The sequence below is a fragment of the Citrus clementina genome, unplaced genomic scaffold (assembly GCF_000493195.1).
Source record: "Citrus clementina cultivar Clemenules unplaced genomic scaffold, Citrus_clementina_v1.0 scaffold_6, whole genome shotgun sequence".
Classification (NCBI taxonomy): Eukaryota; Viridiplantae; Streptophyta; class Magnoliopsida; order Sapindales; family Rutaceae; genus Citrus; species Citrus x clementina.
In genome coordinates, this window is record NW_006262139.1 from 25,182,332 (window position 1) to 25,201,289 (window position 18,958).

The 18,958-nt window shown below is 36.7% G+C and overlaps 3 protein-coding genes across 5 annotated transcripts; all 3 read left to right on the top strand.

Moving 5' to 3' along the window:
• Nucleotides 1-1,779: 1,779 nt before the first annotated feature.
• On the top strand, nucleotides 1,780-6,634 carry LOC18038404 (probable galacturonosyltransferase 14). Of its 2 annotated transcripts, XM_024181919.1 has the most exons (7): nucleotides 1,780-2,227; nucleotides 2,991-3,046; nucleotides 3,188-3,343; nucleotides 3,909-4,499; nucleotides 4,857-5,159; nucleotides 5,483-5,564; nucleotides 5,675-5,751. In XM_024181919.1, exons 1-6 carry the CDS (start codon nucleotides 2,005-2,007, stop codon nucleotides 5,531-5,533), a joined length of 1,380 nt encoding a protein of 459 aa, XP_024037687.1. In that variant the 5' UTR covers nucleotides 1,780-2,004; the 3' UTR covers nucleotides 5,534-5,564; nucleotides 5,675-5,751. The 2 variants fall into 2 exon arrangements, with proteins under 2 accessions (XP_024037687.1, XP_006431227.1); XM_006431164.2 differs by lacking the exon at nucleotides 5,483-5,564 and having other exon boundaries at nucleotides 5,675-6,634.
• Nucleotides 6,635-7,894: 1,260 nt separating this feature from the next.
• Nucleotides 7,895-10,845, top strand: LOC18039874 (membrane-anchored ubiquitin-fold protein 1). 2 transcript variants are annotated; one of them, XM_024181695.1, is made up of 5 exons: nucleotides 7,895-8,214; nucleotides 8,616-8,930; nucleotides 9,713-9,877; nucleotides 10,372-10,465; nucleotides 10,558-10,845. In XM_024181695.1, the coding sequence occupies exons 2-4, from the start codon at nucleotides 8,798-8,800 to the stop codon at nucleotides 10,428-10,430; spliced, it is 357 nt and encodes a 118-aa protein (XP_024037463.1). In that variant the 5' UTR covers nucleotides 7,895-8,214; nucleotides 8,616-8,797; the 3' UTR covers nucleotides 10,431-10,465; nucleotides 10,558-10,845. The 2 variants fall into 2 exon arrangements, with proteins under 2 accessions (XP_024037463.1, XP_006431230.1); XM_006431167.2 differs by having other exon boundaries at nucleotides 7,896-8,214; nucleotides 10,375-10,465.
• Nucleotides 10,846-11,166: 321 nt separating this feature from the next.
• LOC18039875 (chaperone protein ClpB3, chloroplastic) lies at nucleotides 11,167-18,934 on the top strand. The gene is made up of 10 exons (XM_006431168.2): nucleotides 11,167-11,676; nucleotides 12,096-12,314; nucleotides 12,828-13,065; nucleotides 13,816-14,011; nucleotides 14,454-14,508; nucleotides 14,643-14,793; nucleotides 15,058-15,366; nucleotides 16,010-16,275; nucleotides 16,491-17,417; nucleotides 18,429-18,934. Exons 1-10 carry the CDS (start codon nucleotides 11,446-11,448, stop codon nucleotides 18,756-18,758), a joined length of 2,922 nt encoding a protein of 973 aa, XP_006431231.1. The 5' UTR covers nucleotides 11,167-11,445; the 3' UTR covers nucleotides 18,759-18,934.
• The last annotated feature ends 24 nt before the right edge of the window (nucleotides 18,935-18,958 follow it).

Below are 18,958 nucleotides of genomic sequence, written 5' to 3' on the forward strand. Positions count from 1 at the left end.
ATGAATATTGCTTTGAAATCACTGACCCCAACTCACTGCTTCAAGGCATGTGCTACGCAGCTACAGCTTTTAGACATTAATATATTCTCCCTTGACTGGCCCACTTTTGCTATGCAATAAACGTGTGATGCCAGAGAGATTCCAATCTCAAATCTCTTGTTAGTTATCATCTAAATGGGCTCATCCCAAAAAAAAAAAAATGTGTATCATCTAAATGTAAATGGATTAATTAATCTCTTGTTATGTATCATTTTAAACGAATTTTTTAATATGCAAAATTCGCCATTATTCTACGATGCCAAAACTTATGCTTTGCATAATTATTGAATAATGAGTAACAAAAAGCTTGAAGAAACAGATTGGCAAGTGGCTCTCCCAAAAGAACGTTCCCAGTTTAAGGCATTCAACTGCTCATTTTCATCAACTTCTTATGTGGCGTGGCATTTAAGTTGCATTTGCATTCAAGTGACATGACAATGGCTTCCGCACCAAATCGTTTATGAAAAATTAGCAGTTCCAATACTTGGAACAGCTCATTTATATCATGCGATGTTAATACATTATTTTGATATCTCATCGCGGTGCAATTTTTTCCTTCTCTTTTTTTTTTTCTGTAAATTTGAGAGGCGGGATCCAGTTAAAGTATGATGAATACAGGTATTGTCAAGAATTTATTAGCCTATCTATCAATTCTAATGAATAGAAAAGGAGCCTATCTTAATCCTAGTTATATTTTTCTTTTTCTTTCTTTTTTTTTTTCCTTGCCGACCAAAGGAATTATTATATTACAAGACCTCCTCGGCATCAATATTTTTTTACATCACTTTCAATATTGACACTTTCATCTTGAAATAATATATTTAGAAAGATCCTTTTTATCTTGTACCAAATTACCTAATCTAGCAAAAGTCTACACAACCGTTAACATAACATAAGGATGAAACTATACTATTAAAATGATTTTTGAGTGTAATTTTTATCAACTAATATACATATTCAAAATGTCGGTTGGACATTATACAATTCAATTGATACTATGAACAACATGTTCACATCCTACCCAAATGAGAACCATACCCAATAAATCCACTAATGACAAAACTTCCGTAAATGATTGTAAAAGCTCTAATCATTAATTCTGTTAGGCCCATAGCCTCTAACCTCTCCCTAATCCAAGTAGCCAAATCTGCCAAATCTTTTGAACCCATTAATTTAATCACAGCTTAAGCATGGGATTAACCTAACTTTAGCTCTAAGACCTCAAGGTCAAATCTCAAATTCCCACACGACCCCCATCACATTTTCAAATAATAATAGGAATATATTTTGTATTTTTATTTTTACTTCTCTCTCTCTAACCCCAACCCCGTTTTGAGTTTTGACTTGGAATAATTAATGTTAAAACTAAAAGAAAATTAATTTAATTAAGTAATAAAATTAATAATAATTAAATAATTGTAAGAAAAAAGGGAAGTGAGATCGGAAGATCCACCAATGAAATAGCAGCTCACGCCCAAGCAAGCAAGGCAAGAAAGGGAAACAAGGAAAAAAAAAACAAAAACAAAACCAAAAACCAGAAAAAAACCCAATTTTCTCTCGCTTTCCATTTCTTTGTTGATCCATTGTTGAGAAAACAAAGATAAAAAAAAGATACAACATCTTGCCAATTACAGTAATAATAACACACAACCCAGAAATTTTGACCTTTTTTCCCCTTAGGGTTTGATAAAAGGAGGGATTATTATTATTATTATTATTATTATTATTATTATTATTATGTGGTTGTGAGAATCAATGCGGTCTTTGAGAAAAAGACCAGAATTGAAAAAAACCAAGAAGGTAAAATCTGTGAATGAATCAAAGCAATTGAAAGAACCCAGATCTGATGGTGGGTTTGTCTTTGGTTTCGTTAAAAAGGGGGGATTTTTATTGCTATCGGGATTGGTTTTGTCATTGTTGTTGGGGTGCTAGTGCAGCAGTTGTTGTGAGGCTGCATAGACAAGGATGCAGCTTCACTTCTCGCCTAGTATGAGAAGCATCACGATATTGTCAAGCAATAGTAACAATGGAGGGTTTATTGACTTGATGAAGATCAAGGTCGCAGCTCGCCACCTCTCTTATAGGACTCTTTTTCATACCATTCTTATTCTTGCTTTCCTGTTGCCATTTGTCTTCATTCTCACTGCTCTTGTTACCCTTGAAGGTGTTGACAAGTGCTCCTCATTTGGTACTTTCCCCTCCTCTTTTTCATTTCTAATGCAATCTTTATTTGATGGATCTTGATTTTATTTTATCTGGCCTTTTTTTGGGGATGGATCTTGATATGATTTTGAAATTTGAGATATATGTTTGTTGGTTTGGACTAATTGTTTTTGTTGGGGCATGATTAGTTTGATTGTTAATTGCTATACTAGTTTGGTGTTACCAGTTTTCTGTTATTTTTAGATCTGAATGGATTATAATTATGAGTTTCTTCTGATTGGTTTGTTTAGTTCAACTTTGAATTTAAGTTTAGTGCAATCCAATTAACATGGGCAGGAAGTGATCTAGGGCATTGACTTATTGGTTGTTTTGTGCCACTTTGATCATAACTTCACGCGGGTTACAGCATTTTCCAACTTTTTACTTTTGAATACATTGTTTAGGCTTATGGAATCGAAATATGTATATTCTTTTTTTTATTGCTGGTGCTAAAATCAGTAGAATTATGGGGTTATGGCTGCATAGCAAACTCAAATGTAAGTTCTTGAGTCACTGCTTCTGAATTTAAAAGAATAGATGCAAGTTAGATTAACCATTTATCCCTATTATTGTATTGTTGTGCAAAATATGAAATTTATAGTTCAGTGATTTTGTGTTTTCTCATAGCCTGTACATAGCATATTTATATATTACATAGATTGGGATCTGATTTTTTCCCTTCACAATTCTTATAGTGTACTTTAAGTGGATTTATGATTCTTGTTCTCTCCTTTTCTTCTTTGCTTCAGATTGTTTAGGTAGGCGGTTGGGACCAAGGCTTCTTGGAAGGGTTGATGATTCAGAGGTTAATAACTCGTTTTAATTTCCTCAAACGTTATTCTTTCTTTCAACATTATGTTACATTTTTCATCTGGTTTTGCTGCATATCATTTGTTCATGGTGTTAATTTAAGCTGGTTCCTTTTGGTGCCACAATAATGATGCAGAGACTGGTTAAAGACTTCTACAAAGTCCTTAATCAAGTTGATACTGAGGAAATCCCAGATGGTCTAAAGCTTCCAGATTCTTTTAGTGAACTTGTTTCTGAAATGAAGAACAACCAGTATGATGCAAAGACATTTGGTTTCATGTTAAGAGCAATGGTATGCTGCTCTACATATATATTTTTATCTAGTTTATCATTAATAATTTTTGGAGGGGAGTAGGTTTTCAGAAACTGAGGTTTCAAGCTGTAGGTTATCTTTCAGTTTCTCTACACCAAAAATTTTCATCTTTCTTTCATTGAAGACTTTTGCAATAAGGCTAAGTGAGGTTTCAATCCTGACTTTTTATTAGGGTTGAATGGAGTTCTTATGATTTATGCAAAGTGTGTGTGAATTAGAAGTAAATATTGCTGATTTACATCCTTGTTTCTTTTATGTGATGTTTTTGGAAATCCTAGGAATATGCAATATACGTATAATCAACAACCTTGCAGTAGGATTGAATAAGGTTCTACACCTTAGCATCTTGTGGGTGGGAAGTAGAATTTTTGTTGGTTTTGATTCTTGTTTCCTGTTGGTGATATCTTTTGGAAATTTAGGGGAACATATGAAATGGAGAAGTACATTGTCTTTTGGAACACATTTATTTTGTCTTCCATGTTGGCACTCATAGTGGGAAAAAGATAGTTAAGATGGTCAGTTGATATGATTCATTTCTGCGCAGATGGAGAAATTCGAAAGAGAAATTAGGGAATCTAAGTTTGCAGAGCTGATGAATAAGCACTTCGCTGCAAGTTCCATTCCTAAAGGCATCCACTGTCTCTCACTGCGTTTGACTGATGAATATTCCTCTAATGCTCACGCACGCAGACAATTGCCTTCTCCTGAGTTGCTCCCTCTGCTTTCTGACAACTCTTACCACCACTTCATCCTATCAACTGATAACATTTTGGCTGCTTCTGTTGTTGTTACTTCTGCTGTGCAGTCCTCTCTAAAACCTGAAAAGATAGTCTTCCATGTCATCACAGACAAGAAAACTTATGCAGGTATGCATTCATGGTTTGCATTGAACCCGGTCTCTCCTGCTATTGTTGAAGTGAAAGGCATTCACCAGTTTGACTGGTTAACAAGAGAGAACGTTCCCGTTCTTGAAGCTGTTGAGAACCATGATGGGATCAGGAATTATTACCATGGAAATCATGTTGCTGGCGCAAATCTCAGTGATACAACTCCACGAACTTTTGCTTCAAAATTGCAAGCTAGGAGTCCAAAGTACATATCATTACTCAACCATCTCCGCATATACATACCAGAGGTAAGCGTAATTGATACTTCCCATTTCTCTTCTCCTCTACAGCCTGGAATCTGTCATGATTTTTAACTTTTTCCTAAAGAGGATATAACTATGTCTCTTGGCTAACAGAAAGTTAATACTTAATACTATTGGGAATTATAGGAAAAGATTATAAGATGATTTCACTGTTGCTTTTGAAATTTTTAAAGCAATTATGATCTCCTATAGTTGCTGTTTGTGTGGTGGATTCCTTGCTGTTTATTGATTAACCAGGACATAGAATTTTTTGGCTTTCTAAGAACTTGTGTTTTGCATATTTTTTGAATCCACAGAGAGAGCAATGGTTAAATTATTTTTGCTATTGTGTATATTGAACAGCTATTTCCACACCTCGACAAGGTGGTCTTTTTAGATGATGATATTGCAATCCAGCGTGATTTGTCTCCTCTTTGGGAAATTGATCTTGGTGGAAAGGTTAATGGAGCTGTAGAAACTTGCAGAGGTGAAGATGAGTGGGTAATGTCTAAGCGGTTTAGAAACTACTTCAATTTTTCCCATCCGCTCATAGCAAAGCATTTGGATCCTGAAGAATGTGCCTGGGCTTATGGAATGAACATATTTGATCTACGTGCTTGGAGGAAGACAAATATAAGAGAAACCTACCATTCCTGGCTGAAAGAGGTAAAATTTTTAAATCTTCTTTCTTAGACAAAATTTCCCCCTTTTTTTTATATGCTTTAATGAGGATTGAAAGCTAAAGATATTGAGATATAGAAATGTAATGCTCATGCTACTGGATCTCATCGCTGACGCACTTTTCTTTTCTATGAATGCTACTGCAACCTTATTTGGCTTTGGAGCCACACTTCTGTTGTCTTTATTAGGGCTCTTTCCCCTTTAAAAACTTATTATTGAATAGTATTTGATATTTGGCTATGCAACATTTTTTGCTTCTAAATTATTTCAAGCTATGAATGTTTCAAACTTTTGACTTTTTTTAATAGGATGGTCATCTATGGATGGAGTTTGAAATATCTGACATGATTCTGGAGTAACAACAGGATTTAATTCTAAGGAGCTGGAAATGTAGATGTTCCTTTTTTATTTTTGTTGTATGTGATAATGTGATAATATATTGTTGGCAAACAACTGAAGTTTTTTGACCACTTTATTCTGATTGGTGTTATGTTTGCTAGAACCTGAAGTCTAATCTCACGATGTGGAAGCTTGGAACTTTACCACCTGCTTTGATAGCATTTAAAGGCCATGTTCATCCAATTGATCCCTTGTGGCACTTGCTTGGCTTGGGCTATCAGAATAAGACCAGCATTGAGAGTGTGAAAAAGGCTGCAGTAATCCACTACAATGGCCAGTCAAAACCATGGCTGCAAATAGGGTTTGAGCATCTCCGGCCTTTTTGGGCCAAATATGTCAACTACTCCAATGATTTTGTGAGGAACTGCCACATCCTGGAGACATAGTCCATCGTCTAGATAAGCTAGAAAAAAGAGATGGAAGTGGGAAAAGACATTAGTGGTAAGGGTTTAACATACATTTTGTTGTCTCTCGAGATTTCTCTCAAGGTCCGTTTGAGAGGGCCAGTTGAATTAGTGGCCAAAAGGGCAATGCTTTCCGGGTTTAGATTTGCTGTCATCCCCACACCTATACAGAAATTGTTCCTGCATCACCAGCTCGGGTCGGGCATGAGTTTCATTCTTTCTGTAACATACAAAATCCATCATCAATTTTTGGTTCGGAAAAGGATACTATTATTGATCATCCAGCTGGGGGTTCTTGCTTGATTACTTTGCCATATTTTGGAATAAAGGGAAACACACAAATTACTGCTTGTGTCAATGTTTTCATACTTGATAGGTGACCGGAACAAGAAAGCTAGGAGTTATTTTGTGAGGCTCCCCCATTAGCCCAGAAATTTTTTCCCCTTTATTAATTGCTGTTTCATTTTTTTGTTAGTACCTTCCAATTTTTTACCCCCTTGATTTCGATATCTTGGTGACATTTAGGAGTAGGTCATGAAGATTGCTTTGTCACAGGTCCCATTGAATTGGGGAGCTGTGCTTAGGTTACATATTGGTATTTCTTATGTAAGATTCACGATAAACATTTGAAATGTGCAGATAATCAATTTTCTTGAATTTGTTTATCTTCTATTGCAGCATTTGTAATGTTGTTACTTTTGATCCATGGTGATTGCATGCTAAAGTTGCTGGTGATGCTTAAAGCCGTTGTCTTTTGTCTAAAAATTGAAGTTATTTCATGAAATTTCTCCAGGCTTCAGCGACGATGATCCCCATTAAGAAGTAGGTTCTTATCATAATGAAGTTTAAGAATTTTATTAGCAGTTAGTCTAAAGATAGATTCTTCTTGTCCTTGGAATTTGCTTAAGTTGATGATAACAAGAAACCCACTTAGAATAATTGCTTTCTTTTAGCTTGCATCAACCAGTTTTGGAAATTCTGATTTTTCGAGGCAGAGGTTCCATTTGACACATTCCTAATTTTATAAAGAGTTCCCCATCTGATTGGACTTCCTTGGCATTTTGCTCTTCTTCAACATCCAAATTCTTGTCTTGTTGATAATTTAATTGAATGATTAAAGACAAGGTTAGCGTCTTTTAGTTCCCTATTGCATAAAGTTATTATTATCGATTCTTCCAAAGCTTAAATGGAAGAATCTGTAAGGTTCCTGGCCAATGTGACAATTGACATGAATGTACATAAAGATAGACTCATAAGCAAAACTTAAACTGTACTTGGTCTTGTCATCCATCTAGATTATAGGTTGTTGGATTTCCCAAGTTCATTATATAAGTCAGGGTTGACACGATGAACCCCAACCACCAAGATTTGAACTTTATACAAAATTGGCTGCTGTATCTTGAATTTGACCAGTTAATTACAATTCCATGGATCATACCACAATCTGTCCGAGTCTAGTATGTTACGTTACACGAGAATCACATTACACACATGGGTTCATTCAACATAAAACAACATTTAGGTTGAGTTTTTAAGTTTTCCATTTCATATTATTAAGTTTCCGCGACAATATGTACATAACGCAAGTACTGTTGGAACACAAAACACAAAGCTCACTACATGATGTGATATTTGACAAGTAAATTATGTAAGTCCCAAATTTAGGAGAAGCATTGCACAAGTGATTTTACTGCTGCTAGGAAAATTATTAAATAGCTGTCACGCCCATTACCGGGACATTACAGTAGGATTATTTATTTTATTATTCATTAGATAACCATAGACCCATTTTGATTTTTGACATTCATATTTTCATCATAAAAGGGTTTTGATTGGTGGGGTCTGATGAAGATCGAACGACTGTGACGGAAGATGGACACAAGTGATCTTGTATAAGCGGGACACGAAAGAAATGTCTGATTAACGTTTGTGAGATTGGAAGTTAGGAAAAGGGTCACAGTCCTATAAAACTTAAAAGAGATGAGAATTTGTCCACTTCCATAGCCTTAGGAGATTGGAAGGAGAAGGCAAGAAATGGAAGCATTGACCTTAGATTTAGAATTAGATGACTTTGAAAACTCTGAAACTGCCTCCTTTCTAAACACTTATTTTATTTCTTCTCTTTATTATTAACTATTGAAAAAAGCCACCACCTTGTTTCTTCTTCTTAAGGTTTTGGAATTTTTGAAACAATAACTGGGGAAAAAAGGAGTGATCCGGATCAGTTTTTGAGGCAAGTAAGATAACCCATCAAGGTTTTTGGATTCTTTTGAGCGTTTGTTTTGGTTTTTTTTATTGGTTTTGAGGTGAGAAAGTTGTTTGGATGATATAAAGCGTGTCCTCTGGATGAACGTTTGATGTTATTATTGATGATTGGTTGATTGATTGCTGTCACAGACATTTTGCTGCTTTATTCGTGCAACTTTATTTATGGATTTGGTCTGGCTTTTTGTTCTATTTAGGGATTATTGAAAATCGAGGATATTGATGCGAATTTTGATTGCTAGAAATCCTAATTGATGCCTCTATAATTATCTTTCCTTTTCTTTCATTTTTTTTTCCAGTTTAGATTTTTTATTCTTTTTAAGATGTATCCAAACTCTCAAAGTTCTTCTTTTGCTTGTTTCTGGATTTTCAGCCTACCAAAGTGAGAATATTGATCAATCTGCAACTTTTTGCGTATTCTGGTGGGTTTTTGATTGCTCAAAAGTAAACCTATTGAGGATTGACATATACTTTGGTAGAAGGCTTCAGTGAAGATCTCTGAGATTGGAATTTTAAAGTCTTTGAGGTCCTTGGAGTCAATCAGAGAGCTTTAGAATGGCAAGTGTGCAAGATCAGTTAGAGATCAAGTTCCGATTGACCGATGGATCGGATATTGGTCCCAAGAGCTTTCCTGCTGCTACAAGTGTTGCAACCTTGAAAGAAAGCGTTCTTTCTCAATGGCCTAAAGGTAAGTTTGGTGTTCATTAAATTCCATCATAATGAATTTTTTAAATATTAAATATAATGAATTTTTTAAATCAGGATTCTGGTTTGGTTATTGTTTCATTATAGAGTATGGTCTTGAATAGAACAATGTCGGAGCATTTATTATTAATCGAACTATACATTTACTTCTCTCTGCTGATAAATATTCTGAAAAATTCCTCATCTACAAATTTGATTCATTCCATTGCCTTTCATATCATGTGTATTGTGTCATATGAATGCAGATTACAATGCTTTTAGAGCACAGTGATCATAGAATGCTTTTGGCATCACCAGATTTATGGCTAAGTTCTGAAATAGGTTGCTGAATGAAATCCTTGAGATTTGCATGATCTTTTGAAGGCAACTAAAAGACTCGTGATAAATATTTTTCAGCGATACTGCAGACTTGTTTTGAAGGCTGTTCAAACCTCAGCTTGTAATTTCATTTATGTGATCTTATCTCATTTAATATGCCTAAGAAAATATTTCTCTACTCTTTATCGTGATTAAATGAACATATTTGTCAAATAATTTGCTACCTTTCTTGCATTTATTCTATCGTAATTGGTAGGTGCCGGACTGAGTCACTGCATGGTTTTTTTTTTCCTTTTTTGAAAGTTGTCGCTGCATGATTGATATGCCTAAGGATGCCTTGCTTTGGATTTTGTCGTCTTCTTGCCTACCATGTGATTATCAAACGATCTCTTATTTGCTACTTCTTGTTCCCTTTAAATATGCACTTAACATTATTATTCTGGACAGAGAAAGAGAATGGTCCAAGGACAGTGAAAGATGTAAAGTTAATAAGTGCCGGAAAAATATTGGAGAACAATAGAACATTGGGAGAGTGCCGGAGTCCGCTATGTGATATCCCTGGTGGAGTTACAACCATGCATGTTGTTGTTCAACCTCCTTCTACAGAAAAAGGTAAAATATCTTTATTTTGGAAAAATAGGGGCAACGAATGTTGTCTGATAATCCAGACACATATTTTGCTCCTCCTCCTCTCATGCTGTTTTGGGTTAGGAACACTGGAACCATGTACTAAGTTGACAGAATATTATATATCAAGATTAATGCGATTCCTTTCTTCATTGTTACGTTTTTTTTTTTTTTTAAGTTTTTGGGGAAAAAAATTGCGGAGAAATGCGTAATCAATATTTCGCCTTTGTTTCACGTTTGAGGTTTCCAAACTCTTTATTTCAAAATATTTTTTATTTTTTAACAAAATATTTTTATTTTTTAAGTTACATAAAATTCCATCCTTGATTACCTCTCAAGTGGAAAAGGCACCAACTACAGCCAACCACTCAGATATGATTACCTAATACCTTCAGCATTTTCCCCAACTGGCAAAATTTATTTCGTTATGTTTCACATGCTTCATGTTAAAGTGTTTACTGTTTCTGTTTGTAATGTAGCAGAAAAGAAAGCAGCTAGTCAACCAAAGCAGAACAAATGTGTTTGTGTTATATTATAATTTGCGATTAAGAGGGTGGAAGACATCATTCGCAGGTAGGTTTGAAATTTGGAATATTATTTGCATCACCGGTTTTGGTCATGGCTCTTTGAACTAATCCTAGCATTGTGTACTAACTTTGTCCCAGATAAATGACGGTGGAGCTGGTATAGAGGATTGAGTTGGTGAATTGCCATAGATGAGAGACAGTCGCATTAAGCACATAGGTCTTGTTTTTTGAAGTTTTATTGTGTTCTCTTAATATAGCTGTTGCATTCACAGCATTTGGTATACTGTATGTACGTTGTTATGTTGAGATTAAGCAACTATATCTCAGATTCAATATTCTAGAATCTTTCAAGATGATTGTTTATTTTTTTCTTTTTGGCTTGTCAAGATGAACTTGATCTTAATGCAAATCCAGGTTGGTGGTAAATGTAATGGCATACGGGGAACTTTTTCCGCATGTTTAACACACAACAATGATTTCCTGCTTCTCCAATAACTTGAACGGTTGAGAGAATCGGCAACAGCCAAATTTTGAGAATGAAACTATTAATGTTACCATCTCACCATATCTTAATTTAATTTTGATATAATAACATTAACAACCATCCCACCCTCCTTCAATTTGAAAGCACGACGACGTGTTCATTCGTATTTGGCCTTGGCCGTTTCAACAATATTAATTTACAAAATTTTCCAAATTGGGGGTTTTTTTTTTTTTTTTTTGATAAGAATCTAAATTGGGTTTTTGCTAAATGATATCCACACTCCACCAGTGATGCCACGTGTCATGACCTCGCAAACTTTCGGGAACTCTCTACACTCAACCCAATTTTAAGCTCTTTTGGCTCTGCGCTGGTCCACCCAGCTCGAGCTTTAACAATAACGACACTAGTACTTGAAGCTCAAGAAAGCTCTAGATTTTTGTTATTCTCTTCCACTTCTTTTAACATTCCCAAGCAATCCCAATCCCGCAACAGTTTTTGATAATTTTTTGTAATACCCACATCGGAAAAAAGTTTTGTTTACGATGGCTGCAAGGGCGTCGTTAAGTGGAGTCAGCCTTTGTACTCCCCCGCCGTCGCAGAAGAGGAATGTTGTGGTGTTTGGGCAGCCGCAGTGCTTGCTGAGCTTCCCAAGGAGAGCTAATTCCTTTAAAGGTTTGAACTTTAATTCTGTACAATTGAAGAAGCGTAATGGGTTGTTCAGTAAAGGACACGACAAGTCGTTTCTTATTAGATGTGAAGCTACTAGTGGAAGAGTGAGCTCATTTTCCTTTTTATTGCATTTGGGCTTGTTTAATTATCTTCTGGGCTGATTTTATTTTAATTGATAATTGATTTTTTTTAATTTCTAAATATTTAATTTTATGTGCTTATTTCCTTTTGAATTTGCTAATTATTTTGCAAGTATAAGCTTCAAATATGTTTGATGTTTAATACGGTGGTAATGTTATTTTGTGTATAATTTATGAGATAAATCGATTTTGATGAGATTATGAAGTCACACGGTTGAGATTTATTTCAATTTGTGATGCTTTCAGAGCTTGATTTTCATTGCTTGCTGTAAATCAGCTTAATTGGACAATGTTTTCAAGTTATGTGATATTTGTTGGGTTTGAGATTGTGAACAATTGAAGCTTGAGTAATGGATGAGATGGCTTTTGTAATGTAATGACAGATTACGCAGCAGGACTTTACAGATATGGCCTGGCAGGCCATTGTTTCATCACCAGATGTGGCAAAAGAGAACAAGCATCAAATTGTGGAGACTGAACACTTGTTGAAGGCACTGTTAGAGCAAAAGAATGGGCTTGCTAGAAGGATCTTTTCCAAGGTTGGAGTTGATAATACACGTCTTCTGGAAGCCACTGAGAAGTTTATCCAACGTCAACCAAAGGTAATCATTATGCATAGCTGTTTTATCCCCATTTATATGTTTTGATGTCTCTGTATGTGAACTGCATGGAACAAGTAGTTAAGTCAAGTTTTTCTTAGTAATGCTGTAAATTTGGATCTTTAATAGCAAAAGGATGTTTTAACCTGGATGTTTGTTGGTCCGCAAATTTCACTCTTTATGTATGAATAGGAAACTGAGATGGAGTTTTGTTCAATATGATGGGTTCTAAAATGCTGAAATAGAGAGAGCTGGAAACTCTGATCAAATTTGGAGACCACTTATGAATTGATGTTGTGACTCTTAATTGTTTAGACCTCTGGACGTTCTCATGTGTATGACTTGGAGTGAAATGTGAAGATGCATTAGGTTGAGCTGAATTTTTTATCTTTGATTTTAGGGAATGGGCACATACAGTTTACCTGCCTTGCAGTTCTTAAGCTGGCAGCATTCTCTGTCCAGTAAGCTTGTGCTGATTCCCCAATTGTTTTTCCTCTTTCTGATCAATTATACTAGGTGCTTGGCGAAACAGCTGGTTCTATGTTAGGACGTGATTTGGAAGCCCTTATCCAGCGAAGCAGGGAATACAAGAAAGAATATGGAGACTCATTTGTTTCTGTTGAGCATTTGGTTCTTGGATTCACCCAGGATCAACGATTTGGGAAGCAATTGTTCAGGGATTTTCAAATATCCTTGCCGACACTGAAATCTGCAATTGAAGCTATAAGGGGACGTCAATCAGTTATTGACCAAGGTGATCCTATGTGCTTTTCTTTGCATTATGGCATTATACAGCGTAGGTCCTCGTACACAATCACAAACACCTTTGATGTTGTCTTCCAATTGTAATCTGTCATGAAATAATAAAAGTGCCTTGCTTTATTTGTTATTAATTATTATTATTATTATTGTTGTTGTGGTTCTTCTTCTTCTTCTTCTTCTTCTTCTTCTTCTTCTTCTTCTTCTTCTTCTTCTTCTTATTGTTATTATTGTTTTTTAACTTTACTTCTGTTGTGGTACATTTTCTTCTTGGAGCATGCTGAATTGGAAATACCAGAGCATTTGTGTGAAGAATGCACATGATGCCCTTTTAATCTAGTAAAAAATCCTTAGAAGTGTGTTTTACTTCCTGTATGCTACAAAAGAGATGAACTGCGGGTGCATGATGCCTATCTTTCCTCGTTTGATCGGCCAGGTGTTATGTTTGTAGTTGAAATTTTATAAGTATAGTGTCTTTGGCCTCATTCAAGCTTGGAAATATTTGTTTTTTGCAAGTATGAATTGGAATTTTACCTTTATGCATCTTTTCCTAAACAATTTTTTGCTTTCTGTTAAACATTTAGTTTGTGTGATGCTGGTGTGTGTTGGGTAAACAAACTTAGCAAATATTTAGTTGTAATCTTTTCTTGGCATGTCTAAGTGGAATTCTAAGTTTTACTTTTTACAGGATGTCTTTTGTTTCTCTAAAGGTCTTGGGAGGTCTCACAGTTTGCTTTTGTTACAGATCCTGAGGGTAAGTATGAAGCACTGGAGAAATATGGAAAAGATCTGACAGCTATGGCAAGTGCAGGGAAGCTAGACCCAGTGATAGGGAGAGATGATGAAATACGGAGGTGTATCCAAATTCTTTCCAGGAGAACAAAGAACAATCCTGTGCTAATTGGTGAACCTGGTGTTGGAAAAACTGCAATTTCTGAAGGGTGAGCTTTTAAGTCTTTTTGCGTAAAATGTGCAAATGGGGGCATGCAAATAGGGTTGTAGTAAACCTGGTTGCTGGGTTCACATAACAAACATGAAACAGCGATCATGTGGATTTGACATGAGAGTTGTGTGCATGCTCTAATAATAATAGTAAGAACAATAATTAGAGCCTATGGGCCTATGCCTGATTGTAATCACTAGGAGCACCCCCACTGCAGGCTAATCTGTTACATGAGCCTAGTTTGAGATTTAGGATTCTTGATATACATAGATTGAATTACTTTCGTTTCACTTGATATACATAGATTGAATTACTTTCGTTTCACTTGATATACATAGATTGAATTACTTTCGTTTCATTTGACAGCTTTCTTGGTCAATTGACCCCTTCTACTGTGATTCTTTTATAAGTATTTTAACTTCACCATTCCTTGTAAACAGGCTGGCTCAGAGAATTGTGCAAGGGGATGTTCCACAGGCCCTAATGAACCGCAAGGTATTTTCTATTATTCTTGGGATGGGTTTGCAGGGAAGCATAGGATTTTGGTTGTTGGCTATGGTAACAATTGCTTAGTTTTCCTTAATATTGTTTAGATCTGGATATGGATCTGATTTCTTTTCTGTTTTCAGCTGATATCTCTTGACATGGGTGCACTCATTGCTGGAGCAAAATATCGTGGAGAGTTCGAAGATAGACTGAAGGCGGTGCTTAAAGAAGTAACGGAGTCTGAGGGCCAGATCATCCTATTCATTGATGAGATACACACAGTTGTTGGAGCAGGTAATATGCTTGTTAGATTTCTCGTCACTGCCTTCATTCCTCAGGTAGCTACATTTTTTGCTGCTCCTTCATCCAATATTGCATGAGGAGAATTAAAAAATGACTCATTTGATCCAATTCACATCTAAGTACTTTAGGAGAAAATATTTAAAGCTTATTCTTTACTTTATGTATAATTTGATGGAAGTCGGCCTAGCAGTTGCAGGAAATGAGGTTTGATAATGATTCAGATACGAATATATGAGCTATTGAGATCTTTTACAGGTGCTACAAATGGAGCAATGGATGCTGGCAATCTCTTGAAGCCTATGCTTGGTCGGGGAGAGTTGCGATGTATTGGTGCAACTACACTTGATGAATATCGGAAATATATCGAGAAAGATCCAGCATTGGAACGTCGTTTCCAGCAAGTTTATGTTGATCAACCTACTGTGGAGGATACAATTTCTATACTAAGGGGTCTGCGTGAAAGATATGAACTGCATCATGGAGTCCGGATTTCTGACAGTGCACTTGTGGAAGCTGCTATTCTCTCTGATCGTTATATAAGTGGGCGGTTCTTGCCTGACAAAGGTAATGGCATAATGTACATGCTCATTTAGCATCCTGATTTGAGCCTTGCCTGACAAAGGTAATGGCATAATTTACATGCTCATTTAGCATCCTGATTTGAGCCGCATCATGGGGTCAGCAACTTTTCCTTGCAGTAATTAGGATGAGTGTACTTGCTGTTTGTTTTTCGCTTCCTTCTCTTTTGGCAGTACATGGCTAAATTCAACAAATGGCTTACCTACTTCACATATGTTAATAGCTGATCTGCACACTACTTCAATATGCAAATGCAATGATGTCTATGTAGACATGTCATGACTGCTGCTAATATTGCAAAAGAACATCTAGGACACCAACATCTGCATTTTTGTCTGGTACATCTTTCAAAGTTGCCTTTGTGAACCTTCTGTTTCTTTTACCTGAAGCAAATCCTTGTCGTTAAAAACTACATTGAAATGTGCTAGATGATATTAGCAAAATGCATGAAGAATACACTGGGAGTCTCTTTTCAGTAATATTATATGTGGAAGTTGTTACCAGATTTCATCTGCTTTAACAGATCTGCATGACACATACTTTGCTTCAATACTTGACATAATTTTGTGGAAATAATATATTAGCATCTATACGTTACATCAAGTGCAACTGGACTTTTGTACTGCAGCTATTGACCTTGTGGATGAAGCAGCTGCCAAACTGAAAATGGAAATTACTTCAAAACCTACTGCCCTTGATGAGATCAATCGTTCGGTATTGAAACTAGAGATGGAGAGGCTATCTCTGACAAATGATACAGACAAAGCTTCAAAAGATAGGTTGAACCGCCTTGAGGCTGAACTGTCACTTCTGAAGGAGAGACAAGCTCAGCTGACTGAGCAGTGGGAGCACGAAAAGACTGTCATGACGCGCATTCAGTCCATTAAAGAAGAGGTATGTCATTATTCTCTTATATAACTGTAACCACCAGTGGGCGGCAATGGCAGCTCCCTAGCATGTTTTTGAGAAACAAAGACTTAATAGGCATTGATTAGGCTGGTTCCAGATTAAATTGATGGATCAGATCAGTGGAAGCAGTGGAAAATTAGTCATCAGAAAGATCGTGATGTTGAATTAAAAAATTGACTGATTTTTTTCTAATTTTGCAGATTGACAGAGTAAATCTTGAGATCCAGCAGGCTGAGCGTGAGTATGATCTTAATCGTGCTGCTGAGCTGAAGTATGGGAGCCTCAATGCTTTGCAGCGCCAACTTGAAAGTGCCGAAAAAGAGTTAAATGAGTACATAAGCTCTGGAAAGTCCATGTTGAGAGAAGAAGTTACGGGAAGTGACATTGCTGAAATTGTTAGTAAATGGACTGGTATTCCTGTTTCCAAGCTTCAACAATCAGAGAGGGAGAAGCTGTTACATTTGGAGGAAGAGCTGCACAAACGTGTTGTGGGTCAAGATCCAGCAGTGAAATCAGTAGCTGAGGCGATTCAGCGATCTCGAGCAGGTCTTTCTGATCCTCACCGTCCAATAGCTAGTTTCATGTTCATGGGTCCAACTGGTGTTGGAAAGACTGAACTGGCTAAGGCACTAGCTTCCTACATGTTCAACACTGAAGAGGCCCTTGTACGAATTGATATGAGTGAGTATATGGAAAAGCATGCTGTTTCAAGATTGATTGGAGCCCCACCTGGTTATGTGGGATATGAGGAAGGAGGACAGTTGACGGAGGTAGTTCGCCGTAGGCCCTATGCAGTAATTCTGTTCGACGAGATTGAGAAGGCCCACTCTGATGTATTTAATGTGTTTCTTCAAATTCTGGATGATGGGAGAGTTACTGATTCACAGGGTCGTACTGTGAGTTTCACCAATACTGTCATCATTATGACTTCAAACGTGGGTTCACAATACATACTTAATATGGATGATGAGACATTCCCGAAGGAGACAGCCTATGAAACTATCAAACAGCGGGTAATGGATGCTGCAAGATCAATATTCCGCCCCGAGTTCATGAACCGAGTAGATGAGTATATAGTATTCCAACCACTGGACCGTGACCAGATAAGCAGTATTGTGAGGTTACAGGTAAGTTTCTCTAAAGTGTCTTGGATTTACTCTCCCTGGCATTTTAATTATGAAATGCTGGTTAAGTTTTGTTACCTAGCTTTTACAATTAGGTCCATTGTTTCTTAGCAGGTAGAAATTGTAATTCTTATAAAAGATACTGAATTCCTTTTTTTTCCCCCTCATTGCACATTAAATTTAGGAGCTAATAATCCAACCCGCTGTTGCACCTTATATATGGCTGACCTCACCCGAACTTTAGGAGAATTTCTTTTTTCCCTTTTTTGGGGAGGTCTGTGGGTGGGCAGACTGAAACATCCACTCAAATTGTTGCCGCTTTCATGTATGCACTTTTTTGTCTGGATTTTTCAAAATGTATCTCACCAAGATCTCCACGGAAAGTTCCTAGACCAACTGCTTATAGTCACATTCAATTAAATTTACGATCTGATAATGCCTACCCGCGTTGCACCTATAAATGACTGACCTCACCCAAACTTTAGGAGAATTTCTTTTTTCCCTTTTTTGGGGAGGTCTGTGGGTGGGCAGACTGAAACATCCACTCAAATTGTTGCCGCTTTCATGTATGCACTTTTTTGTCTGGATTTTTCAAAATGTATCTCACCAAGATCTCCACGGAAAGTTCCTAGACCAACTGCTTATAGTCACATTCAATTAAATTTACCAGCTGATAATGCCTACCCGCCTTGCACCTATATATGACTGACCTCACCCAAACTTTAGGAGAATTTCTTTTTTCCCTTTGTTGGGGAGATCTGTGGGTGGGCAGACTGAACCCCCTCCACCAACAACCCCCCCCCCCCCCCCCCCCAACAACACAACCAACAAAATTGTCGCCACTCTCATGGATGCACTTTCTTATCTGGATTTTTCAAAATGTATCTCACCAAGATCTCGATGGAAGGTTCATAGAGCAACTGCATATAATAACATTTGATTGAAATGGTTGTTTCAGTTTGTTTGTTTTGTTTTGAATGTAAACATAACCTGCATTATGTCTGTGTGTTACAGTTGGATCGGGTGCAGAAGAGGATTGCAGACCGGAAGATGAAAATGCAAGTGACCGATGCAGCTATTCAGCTCCTTGGGAGTCTTGGGTATGACCCCAACTATGGTGCAAGGCCGGTCAAGAGGGTGATTCAGCAGTACGTTGAAAATGAGCTTGCCAAGGGCATTCTGAGAGGGGAGTTCAAGGATGATGACACAATTGTAACAGACACTGAAGTTACAGCATTTTCCAATGGCCAGCTTCCGCAGCAAAAGCTAGTCTTCAGGAGACTTGATACCAGTTCGGATGCTTCTGCTGCAGATAACCAAGAAGCTTTCTCACAGACAGCATAAATGTCTGTCCAATGTGTTTAATTTTACGAAATTATATTTGTGTTCAGCAAAATTATGAGCGAATTTTCTTAACTGATAGGCTGTAACCTGCTTCTTGTATATGATGATGCTTTATACAAAATCATAAGCCTTGAAGTGTTTCTTTTTCAACGATCATCACAAATTCACATTCGTTTTATCAATGTTCCTAGTGATAATTT